Source organism: Ambystoma mexicanum, chromosome 8, assembly GCF_040938575.1.
Source record: "Ambystoma mexicanum isolate Mex_15411 chromosome 8, UKY_AmexF1_1, whole genome shotgun sequence".
Lineage (NCBI taxonomy): Eukaryota > Metazoa > Chordata > Amphibia > Caudata > Ambystomatidae > Ambystoma > Ambystoma mexicanum.
In genome coordinates this window covers 61,827,679-61,848,166 of record NC_090929.1, presented here as the reverse complement: position 1 = coordinate 61,848,166, position 20,488 = coordinate 61,827,679, and the positions used below count along the sequence as shown (strand labels likewise).

At 47.0% G+C, this 20,488-nt stretch overlaps 1 protein-coding gene across 3 annotated transcripts in view; it reads right to left on the bottom strand.

Annotated features, from left to right (window-relative positions):
* Nucleotides 1-20,488, bottom strand: part of NUP214 (nucleoporin 214) — a 1,006,718-nt gene that overhangs the window by 277,866 nt on the left and 708,364 nt on the right. For 2 of the 3 annotated variants that reach the window (XM_069609281.1, XM_069609279.1), the window contains exons 30-31: nt 10,211-10,281; nt 7,059-7,209 (exon numbers count right to left, since the gene is read on the bottom strand). In XM_069609281.1, coding sequence (XP_069465382.1) covers nt 7,059-7,209; nt 10,211-10,281 — 222 coding nt within the window. The remainder of the gene's footprint in view (nt 1-7,058; nt 7,210-10,210; nt 10,282-20,488) is intronic. The other variant, XM_069609280.1, reaches the window with a different exon arrangement.

Below are 20,488 nucleotides of genomic sequence, written 5' to 3'. Positions count from 1 at the left end.
CTCTCGACCTCACACGACCGACCCCACTCGGGGGCGCGGACGGCTTAGTACCCTGCGACTCAAGAATCGCCAGTATTTTCTTCCCGAAGGAAGCCCATTCCTCCGGCGTCGCACGGCTGGTGTGGTAAGCGACGTGCCGGGCAGAGTCCTCCGAGGAGGACCTGGAAGACGACCGGTGTCGGCGCTTCCGAGAACGCCTCGAAGAGGCTGAGGAGTGGCGAGACCGACTCCTAGAAGGAGACCCACGAGACTTCCGACGATGACGCGGAGAGTCACCCCTCGAATCATCCGTCGAAAGCCCCGCAGACTTCGACTTCCTGGGCTTGGACACCCGACCTACAGACAACTTCTTCTTACGTTCGCGTAAGGCTTTGGACGTGAGCGACTGGCAGTCGATACAGTCATCCGCGTCGTGGGCCTCCCCGAGGCACCAGAGGCAGGCGTCGTGCGAGTCCGACATCTTGGACCCACACTCCCCGCACTTCTTGAAACCCGGACGCGGGGTCGAAGACGAAGTAGAAGACATCTGCACACGAAGGATTTGCACAAACCGAACAGGTTCGAAGAACTGAGAAGAACAGAACTCCAAAGAGTCGAGGCGTGAACCGAGAAACACGAAGCAACACGTTCGCGGAAGAAACGGAACTGATGCTACGGGCGTCGTGCGTCCTACTTATCACATCGGATGACGTCGGAGGAGGCCCTCGACGACGGTGCATCGACGTCATCGACGCAGGAGCCGAAAAAAAGTTTCCGAAGCAGCACAGCTGTGGTGATTACATGTCATAGATATGGAATACGTCGGAGGACCCAATCCCCTCGAATTATAGTTTTTATAGTTGGGATTAAGTTTAGACAGGTTACCGGGAGAGCCGACAAGGAGGAGCTCCGTCTTCTCATCATTCAGTCAGAGGCCATCCATGCCTGAATGATGGAGAATATTTTGTTAATCCGGGTGACGTCTGTGTGGTACTTGCCTGTGATGGTGAGTAGCATCTGGGTGTCATCTGCGTAATTCGTGTAGGTGACACCCAGACGGGCCAGTTGGTCAAAGAGTGGCTTTGTAAATATGTTATACAAAGTGGGGGAGACACAGGAGCCTTGTGGGACCCCGCATGAGGTGGGAATGGAGTCTGCGGCAGCTGTTGTAGAGAAGACTCGCATGGTTCTGTTAGCCAGAAATGATTGTATCCATGCGATGGCAGGGGAGGAGAAGTGAGCTGCGGTGGCTAGGTGGTTGCAGAGGATTTTGTGGTCGACCAGGTTGAAGGCCGCTGAGAGGTCTAAGAGGAATAGGCTTGCGGTCTTGCCTTTGTCTTTGATTTCATCAATCTGACTTTTAAGATCAACAAGGGCAGTCTCTGTACCATGTTGAGGTCTAAAGCCAGATTGGCGTAATCCTAGCAGTTGGTTGGATTCCAGGTATTCCAGAATTTGGAGGTAGGCGACTCTGTCCAGTATTTTTAATAGGAATGGGACTGTGGTGATGTGTCTGTAGTTGATGGGTATGGTTGGGTCTAATGATTGTTTTTTCAAGAGTGGGAGAACCCAGGATTGTTTTAGGTTGCTGGGGACTGAATTGTTGATGAATGATAGGTTAATAAGTTTGGTGATGAAGGGGGATAGATCTCTGGCTGCGTCTTATGATCTGGGCGGGTCAGCTGTCCCCTTTGCAGTTCGAGGGCTTTAGGGAGGTGATGATTTTTTGAACTTCTACCGTAGTTACTTTCTTGAATGTGAAGCTCGATTTGGTATCGATGGGCATTGGTGAGCCAGGGTTAGTAAACTTGTTGTTGGACAGTTGTTGGCGTTTGTCCTCGATTTTAGTTTGGAGTCCTGTGATTTTGTTGTTGAGGGCGTTTTGGATGCTGGTGCACCAAGGCTTGTCTTTCAGACATGTGTCTGTAGGTGGATTGGGATTTTCTAGTTTTTAGAATTTTAAATAATTCTTTAGTGGAGGACCCTGCCTGATCGATTCTGACATTGTATGGGTCTTTTTTGGTACTCATTATTTCATTTTCATATAAAGTGGTTATATTCGTATAGTTTAGTTTGGGATTGGTTTTCCATGCGAGTTGAGCCTTGGCTTTCTTTTTTCTGAGTAACTTGAGTTCGGGGGTGTACCACGTGTTTAGGTGAGCTCTTGGTTTATCTTTGCGCAGTTTCAGAGGGGCCATGGTGTCCATTGCCTTGGCTATGGAGTCATTGAAGGTGTCAATTAGTAGGTTTAAATCAGCGTTGGCTGTGAGTGCCTTGAGGGTGGGTAGGACCAGGGGTAGTAGGGCCTCAGCAGTAATGTTGCGTTTGTTTCTGGTAGGGCAGGCTGCTGCTATAGGGCATTTTTTGGGTGCTGCATGAATAATGTTGATCTCAAGAGGTATGAGGTGGTGATCCGTCCAGGCTAGAGATTGGGGGGTCCTTACAGATTGTGTCGCAGTTGTAGGTCACTACCCAGTCGATAGTTCTACCTTTCTGGTGGGTGGGGAGGACAATGAGTTGTACAAAGCCATGTTCTGTTAGGGCATTGGCTAACGATGTAGCAGGTGCATCATTCGGGTCGCTGTAACCAAGGTTAAGGTCACCTAGGATAATAATTTGTGCTGAAGGCTTGGAATTTTCAGCAATGAGAGATGTGATGTCTTCTTCAAAGACCCCCGGGGGGCCTGGAGGTCTATATATATGAGGTGAAAGGTGATTGTGCTTCTGGGGGAGGTTTGCAGCTTGGCTGTAAGCCGCTCGCAAGATGTGAATGGCACGGAGGAGGCTGATCTGAAGCCTAAGGAAGATTTTGAGATGATCACTAGGCCTCCTCCCCTTGCGTTAGGTCTGTCAGCTCTGAGGATAGAGTCATGAAGCCAGGTTTCTGTTAAGGCTAGGAAGCCAAGATCATTGGTTAGAATGATGTCTGCGATTTCAGTAGGGTGGGCAGCAAGGGATCTGACATTAAGTAAGGCTCCTTTTAGTGGGAGTGGTGTAGGCTTATTAGGTGCCTTATGCTTCTTGTTGGTTTTGGAGTTAGATTTGGGGATGGGCCTGCTATGTGTAATGGGGAGCCCAGTGCCTAGTCTGTAGTTGTGGGCTGTGAGGTTAGGAGTGAAGAAGGGGGTCGGTCCAGGAGGCTTTTTGGAGTTGCAATCAGTGTACCTCTTGAAACCCAACTGTTTGGGAATGGACATGTTTGCAAAATGTTGAATTTGTAACAATAAAAAAAAAACGCTGTGAGAATTCCTCTCACAAGATTCGCTACTCGATCAGAGCACTGAGCGTGTGGAAAAAAAGGAACCGAGGTACGGCTGCATAGTGGCGTAGTATATTGTTAGGGAGAATTCTCGGTTTAGGCTGAATTTCCTAACCTAGTGAGTCCCCCAGCAGCTTTGCTGGATTTTTGGGGTTTATTTTTTTCTCCTGCCAAGAGTGAGACTCTTTTACCCTCACTCTTGGACATGATTTGAGTGTGTTTCTTTGAATCTAGATGTGTTTAATGGGCTATGGGGTCTTTTACTCCATAGGGCTTCATGTGTTTTTGTGATGCGTGTTACACAGCACCCTCAGTGCAGTGACACAGGGGTGTCATAGTGACCCCCCAGTATAGACTCCATACCCTGGGACTGACTACTGTCTCCCAGGGCATGTAAAGTCACCATTGACTTTACTAGTCTTAAATTCTGAACAGAACCAGTACAGACCATCATATTGTGGACGTACTGGCTGGGGCAATTCGATTGCCCCAGGGTCTGTTAGTCGAGGGGGCACGTCTCCGTCCCCCCTGATCGAGTTTTGGCTGGTGGCAGTGGATACTACTTTTTATATTCAACCGCAAATATTTTCCTATGGGATTTCCCATTGTTCGAGGCTACCAACTTTAATTATTTAATTCTCATAGCCTCGAACATACCGCTGGTTTATTTAATTAATATTAATTCTCCAGTTGGTATTTTTTGCCAAAACATGATTCTAAAATGCCGTTTGTGTTCTCTTCTGTGACTCCAACCCAAGTTGAGCCCTTTGTTCCACTTTTTGGCAGGCTTCTCCACAGAAGCCCTTAAAAGTGGTGCCACTCTGTCTGGGGAAATTTAGGCACCCTGGACTGAGTTGCCTAGGCAACTCAAGTCGCACTCCATCCTGATTGGCCCAAGTGGTGAGCCGGCCGGCTCACCACTTAGCATGTTTGAGTGACAGCTGGGCTGAGTGAATGGGGGTTTGCTGCATAAAAGCAGGGCTTTGGGGACTGGAACTTCAGAAGTCGCCACAGGACATAAGAATCTGACGAGGGAGAAGCTGAGCCGACCTGCCACGACACCACCACCGGTGGAGCCCTGCTGGACTGCCTCACCACTTTTCCCAATGACAGAGGAGATCTCCCGCCAGAGAGTCTTCTTCCTTTGACTGGTGGGGATAACCAGTTTCACCGTCTTTTCGCTTTCCCGACGTACCTCGTGGCCGCCTTGCCTGTGCCAAGCACCCCGGCAACTGGGATACCACGTTTTACCACGACCGCAAAACAAAGGTACCACCTTTAACCGGAAAACTCTGCGGCTGGTTTCTGCCCTGGTAGTGCAACGACCTTCATCTTTCCTCCAAGTCGAGATCTTCTCTTCCCCTGGACGACGACGCAACTTGCACCCACTACCAGGAACAACTGCCACCGCTGGAGGATCCTTCCCACTTAAGGTACTGTGTCCCGCCTGGCTTCCCTTGCTACCGACTGTACGGGGTAGATTTAGCCCCCGGCTTTCGAACCTGGGTTAGTCTGGGACACCCTGGCTAAACTTTCCTAAAGGCTCTCTAAACTCTTTTTGAACCCACTGTAAGACTTTCTAAGCCTAGTGCAACTGTGTGATCTTGGGCGCATTTGTGCTCTGCTCTCTCTAAGAGTGGGCCCGGACTTTGGCTCACCAGTGACTTTTGCTCTTCTGCCTTGCTAACAGTGTTCCTGAACCTTAGAGTGGTGTACCTTTCCATATTCTGTCTTTTTCCCTCCCTTTCTCACAAACTTATTGGAGTGCAATCTAGTTAAGCGCTCACCTCTGTATGAAAATAAGTGGTGTTTTACTGTGATTTATCTGATAAGGAAAAAGGGGTGTATATATTACAATAGTAACTGTGTTTAGAATATTTTACAATAAGAGTGCTGGAGTGTTTCAACTGTGTGTTTTTAAATAAATAATTATATACTTTGATACCAAAGCTCTGGTCAGTGTTTGCTTGTATTATTGTATCTGAGTGCCTATTGTGTATACTTTGCATACTGCGTAACTCTTCTTGAGGGAAGTCTGACTGCTCAGCCACAGCTAGCAGGTAAATCTGGGTGGTGCAGACTGCTACCAAGTGGGTGTACTGCCAACACCTGTAGTCTTAAATCTTTTGCAGTGGTCCCTAAGGGAACTGCACAGGTTTCTGCCTAACATATGTACAACGACCAACGTCACATCTGGAGTGGACGAGCGCTGCATCGAGTAAAGATGGATCGCCATCCGAGTCGAGGTGCACTATGCTCCCGTTCGAAAATGTTTTCCGAGCAGTTGACGCTGGAAGCGATATCTATCTGATGAAGAATCTGCAGGGAAAGCAATCCATTGAAAGAAAATATCTTTCCCAACATGACCCAAAAGTTACAGAAAGAAATGATTCAAGGATACAAAGTAATGTAAGAATGCTTGGTTTATGGTCATAAGACCGAAAAAAAAAAAAATCCCGAAAAAAAGGCCGAAAAAAAGTCGCATTTTTTTTAAATGACATTTTTTATTCAAAATGGGGGGGTCCCCCCTAAACCCCCCATTTTAAAAAAAAAAATTTTACCATTTTTTTTAAAATACCGGACCCCAAAATAAATATATAATTTAAAAAAAGAGAAATTCGACTTTTTTTTCGGTCTTTTTTTTTTTCTACCTTATTGTTAGTCGAGATTTTTTTTTCGAGATTTTGACCGACCACCAGTGTACTTCACTATAGGGTGATGTGTGCAGTTGTAAAAATACAAAAAATACATAGAGAGACCTAGTCTCTCAGCACTGATCGTCTCATGGACTAATCGGTCTCCCCATAAAAATTAGCACCAAGCAAGGAATGTAAATCAGAAGGTTTTACTTACCAAAAAAGAACTCAGGTTAGGACAGAAAACAAAGCAAAAAGAAAGTGTGCCCCACAGAAGTCAATGGGAGGAAAGCAGCAAAACCAAATTCTTTCCTAACACAGGGGAACAGTTGGAGTGCCCCTTCATGATAGCCATATAGGTTACCAAAGAGGCACATAGAAAGGCGAGATGCAGACTTCTTGATGCTTTGGCGAAATCGGCACGGTTGACAAAAAATAGGTTGGGACATCAACAAACAAGACTGGGGGCTACAAAAGTGTCTCGAAAGATTAACAGGTTTCAAGACTAGATCCCAGGCACGATTCACACACATGCCTTATCTGGTCCCGACAACTTCAGACCCCTTGTTCTGGGGCAGTAGGTGGCAGACCATATATGGCAACATCTATTTATCACTCAATCATTTTGTTGTAGGGAATGCCAAGATGTTGGACTTGCTACCAGATTTATAGGGGGTTACGAGAGAGTACTCCTGCTCTCCCCTCTTCAACCCACTGGGTACAGCAGGCTATACCAAACCAAAATTCACAAAACCTGGTGCCATTCAGTAGGGCCCACACAGCCAGTTCTTTGAGGATACTTGCAAAGGGTACAGTGGGCCTTTGGGGCAGAGAGGCTTTGGACAGATGCATTAGTTAAGGAGTTTCTTTCCTGTTTATGTCTTGCATGAGGACTCAGGTAAAAGTTGGTTAAACCAAATCGGAGAAAATCAAAACTACTCCTACCAGATTGCTAGGATAGAAATTTTCGGGATCACAGACAGGAATGGAATGTTGTGTGCACCAAAAGTCCAACAAAAGGGCCAGCCATTCCTTCCCTGCCCAAGTTCATCTTTAGTGTGCCACACTTGCCAAAAACAAAACTATTTTAGGATTAAAGGCTGCTTGTTAATAAACACATAGTCCACTGATAAGACAAGGGAACATTTTAGCTCATACTTCTAAACTAGATGACATTTACTCACTTGTGGCAGCTGGGGACCCAAACCCACTGCTGGCAGTGCCAAAGGGATTCTTATTTGCTGCCTCCTGGGTGGGCTTCCCACCAAGTCCACTGAAGAAGCCACCACCTCTGCCGCTGGCCCCAAACATGCCCCCGCCAGGGGATGATGGCTGCTGGAGAAATACAGGATATTAAAGCATGAGCATAGGAAATGAAAGCATGAGCACACAGATCAATAGCAGAACTCAGAGATGTGTATTTCTGCTTCGCCCAAGACCCACAAACAAGAGTCAGACTTGTGGGGAAGCCTGAATAATTTATTTTTGCATTTGTTGCAGCGCGCTGAACCCTTGAGTATCAAGGTGCTATTTACATTCTGAGACAAAAAATAAAATCCAGAGTACAGCAAATGCATGAAACAAACTAGAAAACAAGACGGGGAGGGAGTGGCGTCTTAAAAGTCTTGGTTCGAGGAGCAGGGGTGAGGAGAGACAGGTATCTGAAGGTCCAGTAGGGGGGGAGGGGGTTTCTTTCTCAGGGTGATGGGGAGACCGTTCCAGAGCTTGGCAGCCCTAACAGGAAAGCTCTGTCCTCCTGCAGTCTTTTTGGTGAAAGTGGGCACTCTGAGGAGATGGCTATTCGTTAGAGGACGAGGGGGAGAATTTCTCCACCTGTTGAGATAGGTAGGCCGGGGCAGTGTTCCTGGTGCACCTGTGTATGATGGAGAGGGTTTTGAATTTAATCCTTTCACGGATCGGGAGCCAGTGGGCGTCTTTCCTGGCCTTTGTGACGTGGTCGTGTTTGGACAAAGCTAGGGCTGCTCGGAGGGCATGGTTTCGGATGGCTTGCAGCTTGCACAAGTTGCGTTCGGAGGTTCCTACAAAGAGCGTTACAGTAATACAATTTGGCTCTGGTGATGGCTCTGGCTATGGGGAGTCAGTTGTGCTGAGGAATGGCTTGCTGGCGTTCAATAGTTTTGCGGTGTAGGCAGCGGAGGAAGCAATGGCGTTGACCTGGCGAGAGAGGTCAAGGGTGGCGTCTATGTAGATGCCTAGGGTTTGGGCTTCAGCAGCGGTTTGGATCCGGTTGCCGTCAATGTCTTGTAAGCTGGGGAGGGTGGAGTGCGATCTCAGTTTTGTCATCGTTGAGACATAACTGATGGGTTGCCATCCAGTTTTGGACAATGTCATAAACTGAGTTGATGGTTGTGGCGTCAAGGTGATATGAACCAGAGAGGGGGAGGCGCATGTGGGTGTCATCGGCATAATTTGTGTAGGATATGCCGAGGGCATATAAATGATCAAAGAGGGGTTTGGTATAAATGTTGTACAGGGTTGGGGAGATGCAGGACCCTTGTAGGACTCCACAGGTTACTGGTGTCGGTGTGGCAGTATCGTAATCCATAAAGACACAGGAGGAGCTGTCTGCTAGAAAGGATCTAATCCAATCTGTTGCTACTGGGGAGAAGTTAGCTGTTGTGGTAAGGTGGTAGCAAAGAGTCTGGTCGTCGACGAGGTCGAATGCTGCTGATAGGTTCAGCATGAGGAGCAGAGCAAGTTTGCCTGAGTCTGATATCGTTTAGCTGTTTTTTTTTTAGGTTCAATAAGGTGGTTTCGGTTCCGTGCCTTGGGCGGAAGTCTGATTGGCGGATGCCCAGCATGAGGTTGTCCTCGAGGTGGTGTTGGATGAAGGATTTTAAGGATGAAGGGTACGGTGGTGATGGGGCGGTAGTCAGTGGGGATGGAGGGAACCATTTTTTTAAAATCTTTTTATTTTTTAGAAGCAGGAGGATCAAGGCTTCTTTCAGGACAGTTGGCACAGTATTTGTTGAGAAGGAGGAGTTGATGATAGAGGTGATGATGGGTGTACGCGTCTGGGAGCAGTCTTTAATGATAGGTGCCGGACAGGAATCTCTTTTGCATCAGGTGGGTTTGAGGCCTTTGATTGTGTTAGTGACTTCCGGTTTCCAGTAGCGGGCAAAAGTCAAACTGGGGGGTGGGTCATATGGTAGGATTGAGGGGCGAGGAGGTAGCTGGTGGTGATTTGGTGAGGATGGCCAGTTGCTTTGCGCAGATTTTCGCCTGGAGAGAGGCAATTTTCCCCCTGGGGGCTTCTTGTACCCTGGTGCACCAGGTGTCATCTATAATGAGGTCTGAGGGAGTGGAGACTGGTGACTCAAGTTTGCGTAGGATTGTGAAGAGTTCACGGGTGTTGGATTGTGCATTGTTTATTTTGACATTGTAAGTGTGGGCTTTGGCGGTGTGAATTGCTCTTTTGTACTCTTTGGCTAGGGAGGTACATAGGGTTTTAGAAATGGAGGAAGAGTCTCTTAGCCACACTGATTCTGCAGCACGTTTCTTGGTGCAGAAGACAAGGAGCTTGGGGGTAAACAAGGCATTCTGATAATGATCAGTTGTGCTTTTCATATCCTACAGAAGGCTGGAGCAGCCATCCGCTGATAGCCAGTTCTTTCTTCTTTGTGCCCAGGACTCAACCAGAGCAACTATGAAGGGTCTGAAGCCTTTGTACTACAAATCCCATCAGCCGTAGGCAGCATAGCAATGGTGAGGGACCATGGAAGTCGTAAGCCAAAATATCCAGAGAGCCGTAGGTTGCAGGCCCCTCGGAAGTGGGGGATGACATTTCTGAACAATCCCATCAGCCTAAATGCAGCCGGGCTCATCCCACATGTTTAAAATATGAGAAAGTATGAAGGAAAAGTTTGTTGTAATTCGGCACCCGAAACATGTAAAGCTGTTCATGATCGGTCAAATAATCTTAGACATTTTATTTGTTTTGTTTTTGAAATGCATTTTTTTTTTTTTTAGTTGGGAAAGGACCCAGCACAGCTCCCAAGTAGCCTGGGGAAGGGAGGAAGCATTCAGCAAGGTCAAGCAGTGCCTACCACTTTTAGAGTGTCAGTTGTCAGAGCTACAAAGTGCTGATGCAGAAATTACTAAATGGAAGTGCTTTTTACTAGGTCTGGAAATTCCGCATAGGCACAATAGCCACATCTCATGGGACATGTCCCAGTGCAGTCGTAGCAGGAACACTATAAATGGCCATTACATTTTATACGTAATGGGCATTTGTAGCACTTGAAACAAGAAAAGCTCGTGGTAGTGAAGTAGGCAGGGCATAAAGCCAGGTAGAAGGATAATATGAGATTGTTACCTGGCCAAACATACTGGCTCCGGTGCTCGGCGCCTGGCCAAAGAGGGAGCCAGTGCCAGTGGAACCGAATCCTATAAGACAAAAAGGCACATGTGATGTCACTGACTAGACTTCAATCCAATCCTTCATGTATACTCAGTGCAGCATAAATCCAAGCACAACTTCTGCAAGGGTCCATAAACTTCACACTACAGCAGTTCTTTTCCGTTAGCCCTAAGCAAGGTCACAGCACAGGCCAGACCTTGCTGGAGGATCCAGGACTTACTGCGGAACCGTAGCACCTAAACACCAGAGCCGTAGCACCCTGCAGGATCCAAGCACCTTCACACTACACTAGAATCTCCCCACAGGATGCAAGAATGTTCAGACTGAGGGACATATGCACCTTCACACCACGAGTGCACCCCACTGCAGGATTCCAGCACCTTCACACCACAGCCACAACTACATTCAAGACCCTAAAAAAGAAAAACTGTGCCTGAGCTGAGGTCATGGGGTACTCTCCACACTCGCCATTATCCTCCCTAGCAAAAAACTGATTACATAAAATGTAGCCTGCACATGTAAAAGCAAAAACTTATTTTGGTCGATGGGGTAAGTTCAATAGTGCATATGGTGTGACAGGAGGGGGTGATTAATCTCTGAAGGATCGCCATTGTACAGTGGTTTAAACTATTGAACCTCTTACTGATCTCAGGTAGCTTGGCCTAAGTACAGAAAAGAGAAAAGCATGTGTTGATGGTAACATGATTTCTTCTCAAGAATAACTAACAAGTAATTAGCAAGTAAATGCTCAATTTGTGATCCCCAAAATTCCTGTCACAGTAAGAAACAACCCCAAGAAACATGCAGTCCTATTGAAGTGAAAAGGATTACAGTGAGGTCGTGGGGGAATGATGGCATTTGTAGACTTGCACCACTGGAACAGTTGCACAGGATGCAACAGACACTGACTTAGTAATAATTTACTAGGATTAGTGGCATCATATATACGCGCTCTGGCTATACGTTGATCGTCAATTCCAATGACACAGTTGCATGGTGTATTTAAATAGTTGGAACTTCTTTCCTTTTTTTCAAAACACTATAATTGGAGGACCTAAACAAGAGTGTCGGAGCCCCTCTACTAAGAATGAACATGGGTCGAATACTCTGTTCTATGGAATTTCTTTCACTCAGGAGGGTCTACGACCACATATTAGCTCACTGCACCCTTCACAGAGGAGAACAAGTTACTTCTTACCTTGTAACATTCTTTTGCTGGGATGTTCCTCCAACGTATTCCTTATCTTGATAGATTACATTCCAGCTTGCTGCCCTCAAATTTTTTCCAGTAGAGGGCGTTGCGCGTTGACGTCCCTCGAGCTGGTGTCCCTTGACAGCCTCTGTCTCGGCGCCAACATCATCGTGCGTATAAATAGACTCGCGCAGCGGCCGTTGCTCAGTTCCGTTTTGAAGCTTGAAATTAGCTGTGCATGAATTGGTTATTAATCTTGAAGGAGCGTAAGATGCAACTACAAGGGAAGATTTACTGCGGGGATGGATGGGAGGGGCGATAAGAAATACGGAGGAACATCCCTTCGAAAGAACGTTACAAGGTAAGAAGTAACTTGTTCTTCGAAGGGATTGTGTCCTCTGATGTATTCCTTATCTTGATAGACTCCCATAGCAATGGTGTGAAAGAGGAGGTTGGAGTAAAATTGGAATATTCCCCTTTAAGAATGAACAGAATGTAACACAGCTTTGCCAAATCTTGTCTCCTGGCTAGAGGAGAAATCCAGACTATAGAATTTTGTAAAGGTATGTGCGGATGACCATGTGGCAGCCGCACATATGTCCCGAATCGGTATCCCTCTTTGGAGAGCCGAAGAGGGTGCGATACCCCTGGTTGAATGAGCCCTAAGGTGTTGAGGGGGCTCTTTCCCTGCTAATTTGTAGCATTCTAGAATGGCGAAAATAATCCATTTTGAAATGGTCTGTTTTGTGATTGGAAATCCTAATTTGTGTCCTGCATAACCTACAAACAGTTGATATGCTTGCCTTATTCTAGCAAGTCTGTTGATATAAAAACTCAAGGCACGCCTTGGATCCAGCCTATGTAGCGTCTCTTCCGCTTTCCCTGGATGGGGAGGAGGATAGAATGAAGGTAAAATTATTTTGAGTGATGTGGAACTCAGAGACCACCTTTGGGAGGAAATTAGGCATCACTTGTAAAACAACTTTGTCTTTGTGAAAAATTGTATGAGGAGGTTTGCAAGATAGAGCTTGTAATTTGCTCACTCTTCTGGCAGATGTTCGAGCCACTAGGAAGACTGTTTTAAGGGTGAGAAATCTTAATGAACAAGAATGGAGTGGTTCAAAAGGAGTACCCATCAGGAAATTTAAGACTAGATTTAAGTCCCACAAGGGAACTTGCAACGGCCTTGGGGGATAGACATTAGTTAACCCTTTCAGAAATTGGATTACATGGGGTAATTTGAAATATGATGGCTCCTCCGCAGTGCGCTTAAAGATCGACAGCGCTGCGAGGTAGCCCTTGATCGTACCAACTTGAAGACCTGAATTCGCCAAATAGAGCAAAAAAGATAACACCATTGGTGTACTGCATGAAAAGGGTTCGATATTCTTTTCTCTACACCAGCTGCAAAATCTGTTCCAACGGCAGCGGTATAAAGTTTTTGTTGCTGGCCTTCTGGCTGAAAGCAACACCTCCATGACGTCATCCGGGAGGTCCCAATCCTTGTATCTCAACCTTTCAGAAACCAAGCGTGAAGGTTGAGGGTTCTGATGTATGTATGGAGAACCTGACCTTCTGTGAGAGAAGATCCTCTCTTTGCGGAAGACGAATCGGAGGGCAGATGGACATGTCCAGAAGGTCCGGGTACCACGTTCTCCTGGCCCATTCTGGGGCAATTAGAATCATAGTCTTCCAGAATCTTCTCAACCTCCTGATCATCTGAGGAATGACAGGGAGTGGAAACTCCCAGTCTACTACGAACGCGTCCCCTAGAGCCCCTCTTGGGGGAAATTCCCTTGAACAAAACTGATCCCACTTCCTGTTGATACTGGTGGCGAACAGATCCACTTGAGGGGTTCCCAAAAGGGCGAAGATCTATTAAAAGACTTCCTGAGCTAGCTCCCACTCATGGGAGACTGTGCTCTGCCTGCTCAGAGCGTCTGCTGTCAAGTTCTTCTCTCCGGCTAAGTGAACTGCTGATAGAGAGATTCCTTCTTGAATTGCCCAAAACCAGCGCTGCATCGCCTCTCTGCACAGTGGCAGTGATCCTACACCTCTTTTGTTGAGGTAGTGCATGGCCACAGTGTTGTCCGTCATTATTAGGACGTTCCTCCCCTGTACAGATGGCCGAAAAGCCTTCAGCGCTAGTCTGATTGCTCTCAGCTCCAACAGGTTGATGTGTAGTCTGGACTCAGATGGAGACCAACGACCGCTGATGGTCAAGTCGTTGGCATGGGCTCCCCACCCTGTTAGTGAGGCATCCGTGACTACTGTTATCTCCGGCCATGGTTGCCAAAAGTGTTCTCCTTTCAAGATGGTCTCCCGACAGGCCCACCACTGAAGGTCTTGAGCCACTCTGTCTGGAACTTGAAGGAGATCTGACATTCTTCCTGAGAATTGCAACCATTGGGTTCTTAGTGCCCAATGGAGGGATCTCATTCTCAGGCGAGCCGCTGGCACAAGGAAGATGTAGGATGCCATGAGGCCTAGCAAACTCAAAAAGTCGAAGGCTGGTAGACGTTGGACATTTTGAAACTTGGTGACCACCTGTAGAATATCTTGAGCCCTCACCTCTGGTGGCAAGGCTTTCCCCAGGGAAGTGTCTAGGACCGCTCCAATGAGCTGAGTCTCTGTGATGGTATCATCTGAGACTTCTTTAAATTGAGGGAGAAGCCCAGATTGTGAAAGAAGTGGCAGACATAATCTAGCTGGATCTGAGCTTGTTCAGAAGATACTGCTCCGATCAACCAATCATCTAGGTAGGGGTAGACTTGGATCCCTTCCCTCCTTAGACTTGCAGCCACTACAGACATTAGCTTGGTGAAGACCCTTGGGGCGGAGGTCAGCCCAAATGGCAGAACTCGAAATTGATGGTGAGAGTTGCCAATTGTGAACCTCAGGTATTTCCTGTGTTTGAGATGGATTGGCACATGGAAATAAGCATTCTGAAGATCCAGAGATACCAACCAGTCCTGAAGCTGGAGGGCCTGGAGGATCTGAGAAAGGGTTACCATCTTGAATTTGTCTTTCCCGAGGAATTTGTTCAATTCCCGCAAGTCCAAGATGGGTCTCAGTCCTCCGTCCTTCTTTGGTACTAGGAAGTAGGGAGAATACCAACCCTTGTTCCACTCCGCTACAGGTACCGGTTCTATGGCACCTTTCTCTAGCAGGTCTACAATCTCCTGCATAAGGAGCAGGTCTGGAAACTTAAGAGTTGTTCCCCGGTGGATGACTGAGGGGTGTGTAGGAAGCGCAGGCAGTACCCTTGGGCAACTGTTTCCAATGCCCAAGCATCTGACGTAATAGCCTGCCATTCTGCCAGATGTTGGGTTAACCTGCCCCCTACTGGTGTCTTGTGAGGGGAGACCTCAGAGGGGTTTAGAAGCGGCTGACGCAGATGCCGAGGGTAAAGCGGCACCTGCTGCTGCGGTTTTCGTACCTTTTCCCCGTCCACCACGGGTGAATCGTTTCTGGCCCCTTTGAGCTGGCTGTCCTCTGCCTTTTCCGAAAGTGGAGTAAAAGCGAAAGGACCTACCCCTCCAGGAGGTTCCCGAGGGGCGATTCGGAGTCTGTCAGATTGCTGCCCCAAGAGATTTTGCTGCTGCCTTGGATGTTTGTAACTTCTCCAGGCTGTCATCAGCCTTCTTACCAAATAAAGAAGTGCTGTCAAAGGGCATGTTCAAAAGTCTGGCTTGTACATCTGGGGCAAAACCAGACTTCCGCAACCACGCAAATCTGTGGATTGTGGTACTTGCCGCCATGGCCCTGCTGATACAGTCAGCAGAATCAATGCCAGTTTGAAGGGACTCACACATTGCATCTTTCCCATCTTTGATGTTTAAAAATGCTTCCCTTTCCTCTCCTTCCGGGAGACAGTCAGCCGCAGATGAAGCACACTCCCAAAGTGTATGGCTGAATCTTGCAAGCGTGCAAGTGGCGTTAATATATTTAAGCGCCATGCTACATGCCGAAAATACTTTTTTTGACATAGCATCAAACCCTTTATCGTCCCTGTCCTGTGGAATAGTAGTTTATGCAGATCTACTATTTGATGAAGTTGCTGCTTGTACGACCAAACTCTCTGGAGTTGGATGTTTGCTCAAGTAATCAGGATCTGTAGCAGATACCCTGTATTTGGCAGATAGTTTCTTGTTAACTGCAGGGATAACTTCAGGGGTTTCCCAATTAGCAGAGATCTTTCTTTGCAGAGCAGTATGAAAAGGAACAACAGGTTCTTCCTGTGGACCTGCAACTAAAATGTCAGTAAGGTCATCCTGCTGAAAAGAAGGTGTAGGTGTAGACCACTGCATGAATTCTATTATCCTTGCCATCAGAACCCTATAAGGGGTCTCAGCAAGCTCCCCTGGGTCTGGTTTAGCAAACTATACTTCTGGAGAAGTATCTAAACCACTTGCTTCATGTAAAGAGTCTTGAAGAATTTTTAACCTGTTCTCTTCAGAGATACATTCCTCTGGTGTAGGTGTTGTGGTCCTTTCTAAACCAAAAGGTCTCTCATGGTCGGAATCCTCCCCTTCCTCATATATAGAGGACAAAGCTCTAAAGTAATCAGGCCTAGGGTATGGTTTAAAATACATTTCTAGAGCAGAGGGGGCCAAATTGTTTGTCACCGGTTGAGAAAACGTCAAAGTTGTCGACGTGGAAGTCAAAGGCTTCGACAAACCTGAAAAGGGCGTCGAAAAGGTTAGAAGAGGCCTCGAAGTACTGGAGAGGATCGGAATCTTACTCGGAGTCGTCGAGGTTGTCGACAACGTCCTCGAGGTAATGGTCGAGGTCCTTGACACCTCTACTGTCTGAGATGTTGTGACAGCTGTAGGTCTGTCTTTAATCGGCGTCGACATAGGTGTCAAAGACTGTCGATGCAACCGATTTATGCGTCGACGGACCCTTCGACGACGATGACGCAGATTTACTGCCTTTACTCGAGGGTTCATGCCGCTCTCGGGTAGTTTCTATCGCCTGGCACAACGACTCGCGGTGTTTTGATTTTTTGGGTCTTTCACCCAGGGTATCACCTTTAGCCGTCTCCGAGGGGGTCGAGGCTGCTTTCTCGAAGACACTAAGCATTTTCTTACGGAATTCCTCCCACTTAGCTGGAGAGCTGCGTTTCGTGGGGCAGGTGACCCTTTCCGGGGAGACAGAAGAAGACGAAGAGGGAGATCTACGACGCCTCTTAGAATGTTTCGATCTCGAAGACTGATGGGAACCGCTTCGAGACCTTGAACGGGAATGTTTCCTGTGACGGCGAGGGAGTACACGTTTTAAGAGTCTTACCTCTTTCAAGCTTACCCTTACGCTCCTTCAAGGCTTTCGCCGTCATGGACATACAGTCTTCGCATTCCGAACAGTGATGCTCCGATCCCAGGCACCAAACAGATCTTGTGAGGATCCGTCAACGACATTTTCTTCCCACAATCACGACACTTTTTGAAGCCGGACCGTGGGGTTGACAGTTCGGATGAGGAAGCCATCGAATAAAGATGATATCTTCGAAGAATAAGTTGAACGTTCTTGAAGAAAGAACTGAGCAACACAATTCCGAGGCCCACGAAGCACGGAAAAACGGAACTGAGCAACGGACGCTGCGCAAGTCTATTTATATGCACGGTGACGTTGGCGCCGAGAAGGAGGCTGTCGAGGGACACCAGCTCGGGGGACGTCGACGCACAGCGCCCTCTACTGGAAAAAATTTCCGAGGCAAGCAAGCTGGAATGTAATCTATCAAGATAAGGAATACGTCGGAGGACACAATCCCTTCGAAATATCCATTTGCTGATAGAATTGCCCGGCATTTCAGTGCTGGACCAGAGTGATATTCAAATGGGTATTTCTCCTCTGTGAAGGGTGCAGTGAGATAAAATGTGGTTGTAGACCCACCCGAGTGGAAGAACTTCCAGGAAACAAGGTAATTAACCCATGTTTGTTCTCAGTAGAAAGGCTAGCACACTCTTGTAGAATTGGAGGACTAAATCCTACGAATTAGAACTAGAAAAGAAAATTAGAAGTCGACCAAAGAAAACTGCCTTCTAGTAGACTTGGGAATTCGTTGTGAACAAGCCTCCGCTTACCCTAAGAGAAGGACATGAAAGGGATGGAGATTTCACAGACCCTTCAGGCAGATGTATTGGCCAAGAGGAAAGCAGCTTGAAACAAGATGGAATACATTGCTGGAAGGGTCAGCACTAACTAGAATCCACATTCAAGAGTATAACCAGCAGAAAAGGTAGAACAATCCCAAATAGAAATCTAATCCCCAAAATACCTTAATCAGGAGCTGCTCCATCTTGAAACAAGGTTTATGTGCCTCTACTGCCTTCATAGCCCACCAAGGATAGTAGGGCAGAGTATGGCAAATGTGCCCCATGGTGCCCCTAGGTGAGCTAATTCACCCACATGGGTGTTCCCTGTTGCAGGCTGATGGCTGCTCTGTACCTTTCACAAGGCTATGGTGTGGTGTAGCCATTTTACTGCTTTTAGCTATTTGCTCACTGAACAGGGCTTGGCAAATAGGTGTCTTGCCCTTCTTGATTGGTTTTCATGGTAGGGACAGTGATATTTAGATTTTCTCTATGTGAGCTCCTCTAACTTCTGCCTCAGACAGACCCAGATAGTGTGAGGATCTGCAAGACACCTTAATCCTCATTGCTGTGTGCACCCGTGCTGCTGTCTGCGAAAAACAGGAGTGAGGCAGACCGCCACTGACTACGAGACCACAAACCTGTGAACGGTGCATGAGATGTGATTGGAGAGCTGGGGTTACACCTTTAGCCCTGTGTGGTGTGAATATCAGTAGAGACAGAATTATTTCTTCAGTTGAATGCATGAAACCGCTCCTATGTTGTTGGATGACGGCAGCACTGAGGGTCCTGCTGTAAAGCTCCATTACTGGACTCCAGATACTCATGCAAGGCAAAGCTCCAGTCTTCCACGACCAAAGGGAACCATCTAAACTCAATCCGTACCTTAATCTGACGAGCACGATGGGATCCTCCATCTCTGCTGCTGTTCTCTGCTTGCATGGGTCCCTTGTTTAAGAAGGGTGGAGGGGACATGTACAGATAGTTCGCATCTATGATGGCCGTTATGTGGAGAAGGCTTTGCACCCAGGAGGTTTTAGAGGGCTATGCTTGAATTTTTTTTGTTTTCTGGAATGATTAGGTTGGATTGCTTAGGTGAGTGGAAAAATATTTGCCAACTTTTGTTAACTAGATTAATTCTCAGGCAGATGAGCCTTTCCTATTCCAACATGTAGGGGAAGGGCATGGATGCAGATTAGCTTTTTATTCCACATTCACAGTGTTTGAAACCTGGACAAACGTTCTATAGGTGACTTTCATTCCGTCAGGTCCCAACAAAACGAATGATCTCCTTCAATTTAATACAGAGTTCAATAAGATGTTAGATGGAGCACAGGCTTTTAGGTAACTGCCCTAAAAGTTGTGGGGTGTTTTAGAGAGTTTTTAGCCCTTTGCTTTGAATGAGTTTACAGGCTTTGGTATAACGTCACCAGTCTACTGGTTGGCCAATCCCGGGAAGAACTATAAGGCATATAAAGCAATGTTGACAAGATCCTGGAAATTGGTCGCAGATAGTGCCGTTTCCAGTACCTTCATCTCTAATCAGCAGAATCCGACACAAACAGATTTGATAGAATATGAAGACATGCATTACTTACCGTAAAAGCATTTCTGATGATTGTATCTGCTTAGCTTCACATGCTGTGCATATGATCCGACATCCAGTGGTAACCGCAGAGTATTGCATTTTGTCTTTCGGGGGACCGAAAGGGGACATCGGCACAGGCGTGTCTGAAACACTATCCCTATCGTGACGTGTGTAGTACCCAAAATCCCTCACGTGACGCGGTCCCTCTGATTGTATTTTTTCTGCCATGAGGGAGCCCAAGGCTATATTGAGTGAGTACATGAAGAGAGAATGTAGTAAGAAGTCTATGTTCCTTCCACCCCGAGCGGGGAGGCAGGGAGGGCGCATGTGAATCTAAGCAGATACAATCATCAGAAATGCTTTTACGGTAAGTAATGCATGTCTTCTGATGCTTGTTAATCTGCTTAGAATCACATGTTGTGCATAGACTAGCGAGCAGTACCCGGAGTTGGAGGTGGTTTGTGAGAAGGAACAGTAGAAAAAAGATGTCTTAGTACTGCTTGTCCCACCTGAGAATCAGACCTAGAATGAGTGTCTAGGCAATAGTGTTTTGTAAAGGTGTGTACAGAACTCCAGGTTGCCGCTTTGCAAATGGACTCTAGGGGAACATTTGCAATGTATGCTATGGATGCCCCAGTGCCTCGAGTAGAATGTGCTCTAGGCTTAAAGGGCAGTTATCTCTTTGCAAGAGTGCAAAATACTGTGATGCATTTGACAACCCACCTTGATATTGCTGATTTAGAGACAGGGTCCCCTTCTCTACCAGCTGCCACTGAAACAAATAATTGTTTAGTTTTCCGCAGTGGTTTGGTTCTATCCATGTAGAACATGACTGCCCTGCGCACATCTAGTGTGTGAAGGCTTCTTTCGGCCATGTTTGTAGGTCTCTGGAAGAACATGGGAAGTTCGATTGACTGGTTCACATGGAACGTCGAAATACATTTTGGCGCAAATCTGGGATGAGTGCGCAGAACTACCTTATCTTTGTGGACTGTAACAAAGGGGTCCAAGACCGAGAGGGCCTGTAGTTCGCTAACTCTTCTGATAGAAGTGATAGCTACTAGAAAGGCTATCTTGTAAGTCGGGTCTTTCAGACTAGCTTCATGCATAGGCTCAAAAGGGGGTCCCATGAGCCTAGTTAAAACCACATTTAGATCCCACCCAGGGGCTGGGTGAGTGATGGGGGCATACATTATTTTAAACCCTTCCATAAAGGCTTTAATCACAGGTACTTTCCACCACGACACCTTTGCTGTGACGTGGTGTAGGCTGACAACGCCGCTAGGTGAACCTTTAAGGAATTGAAGACGAACCCAGAGTCCAACAGATTGGTTAGATATAACACAATGTGTGAAGGT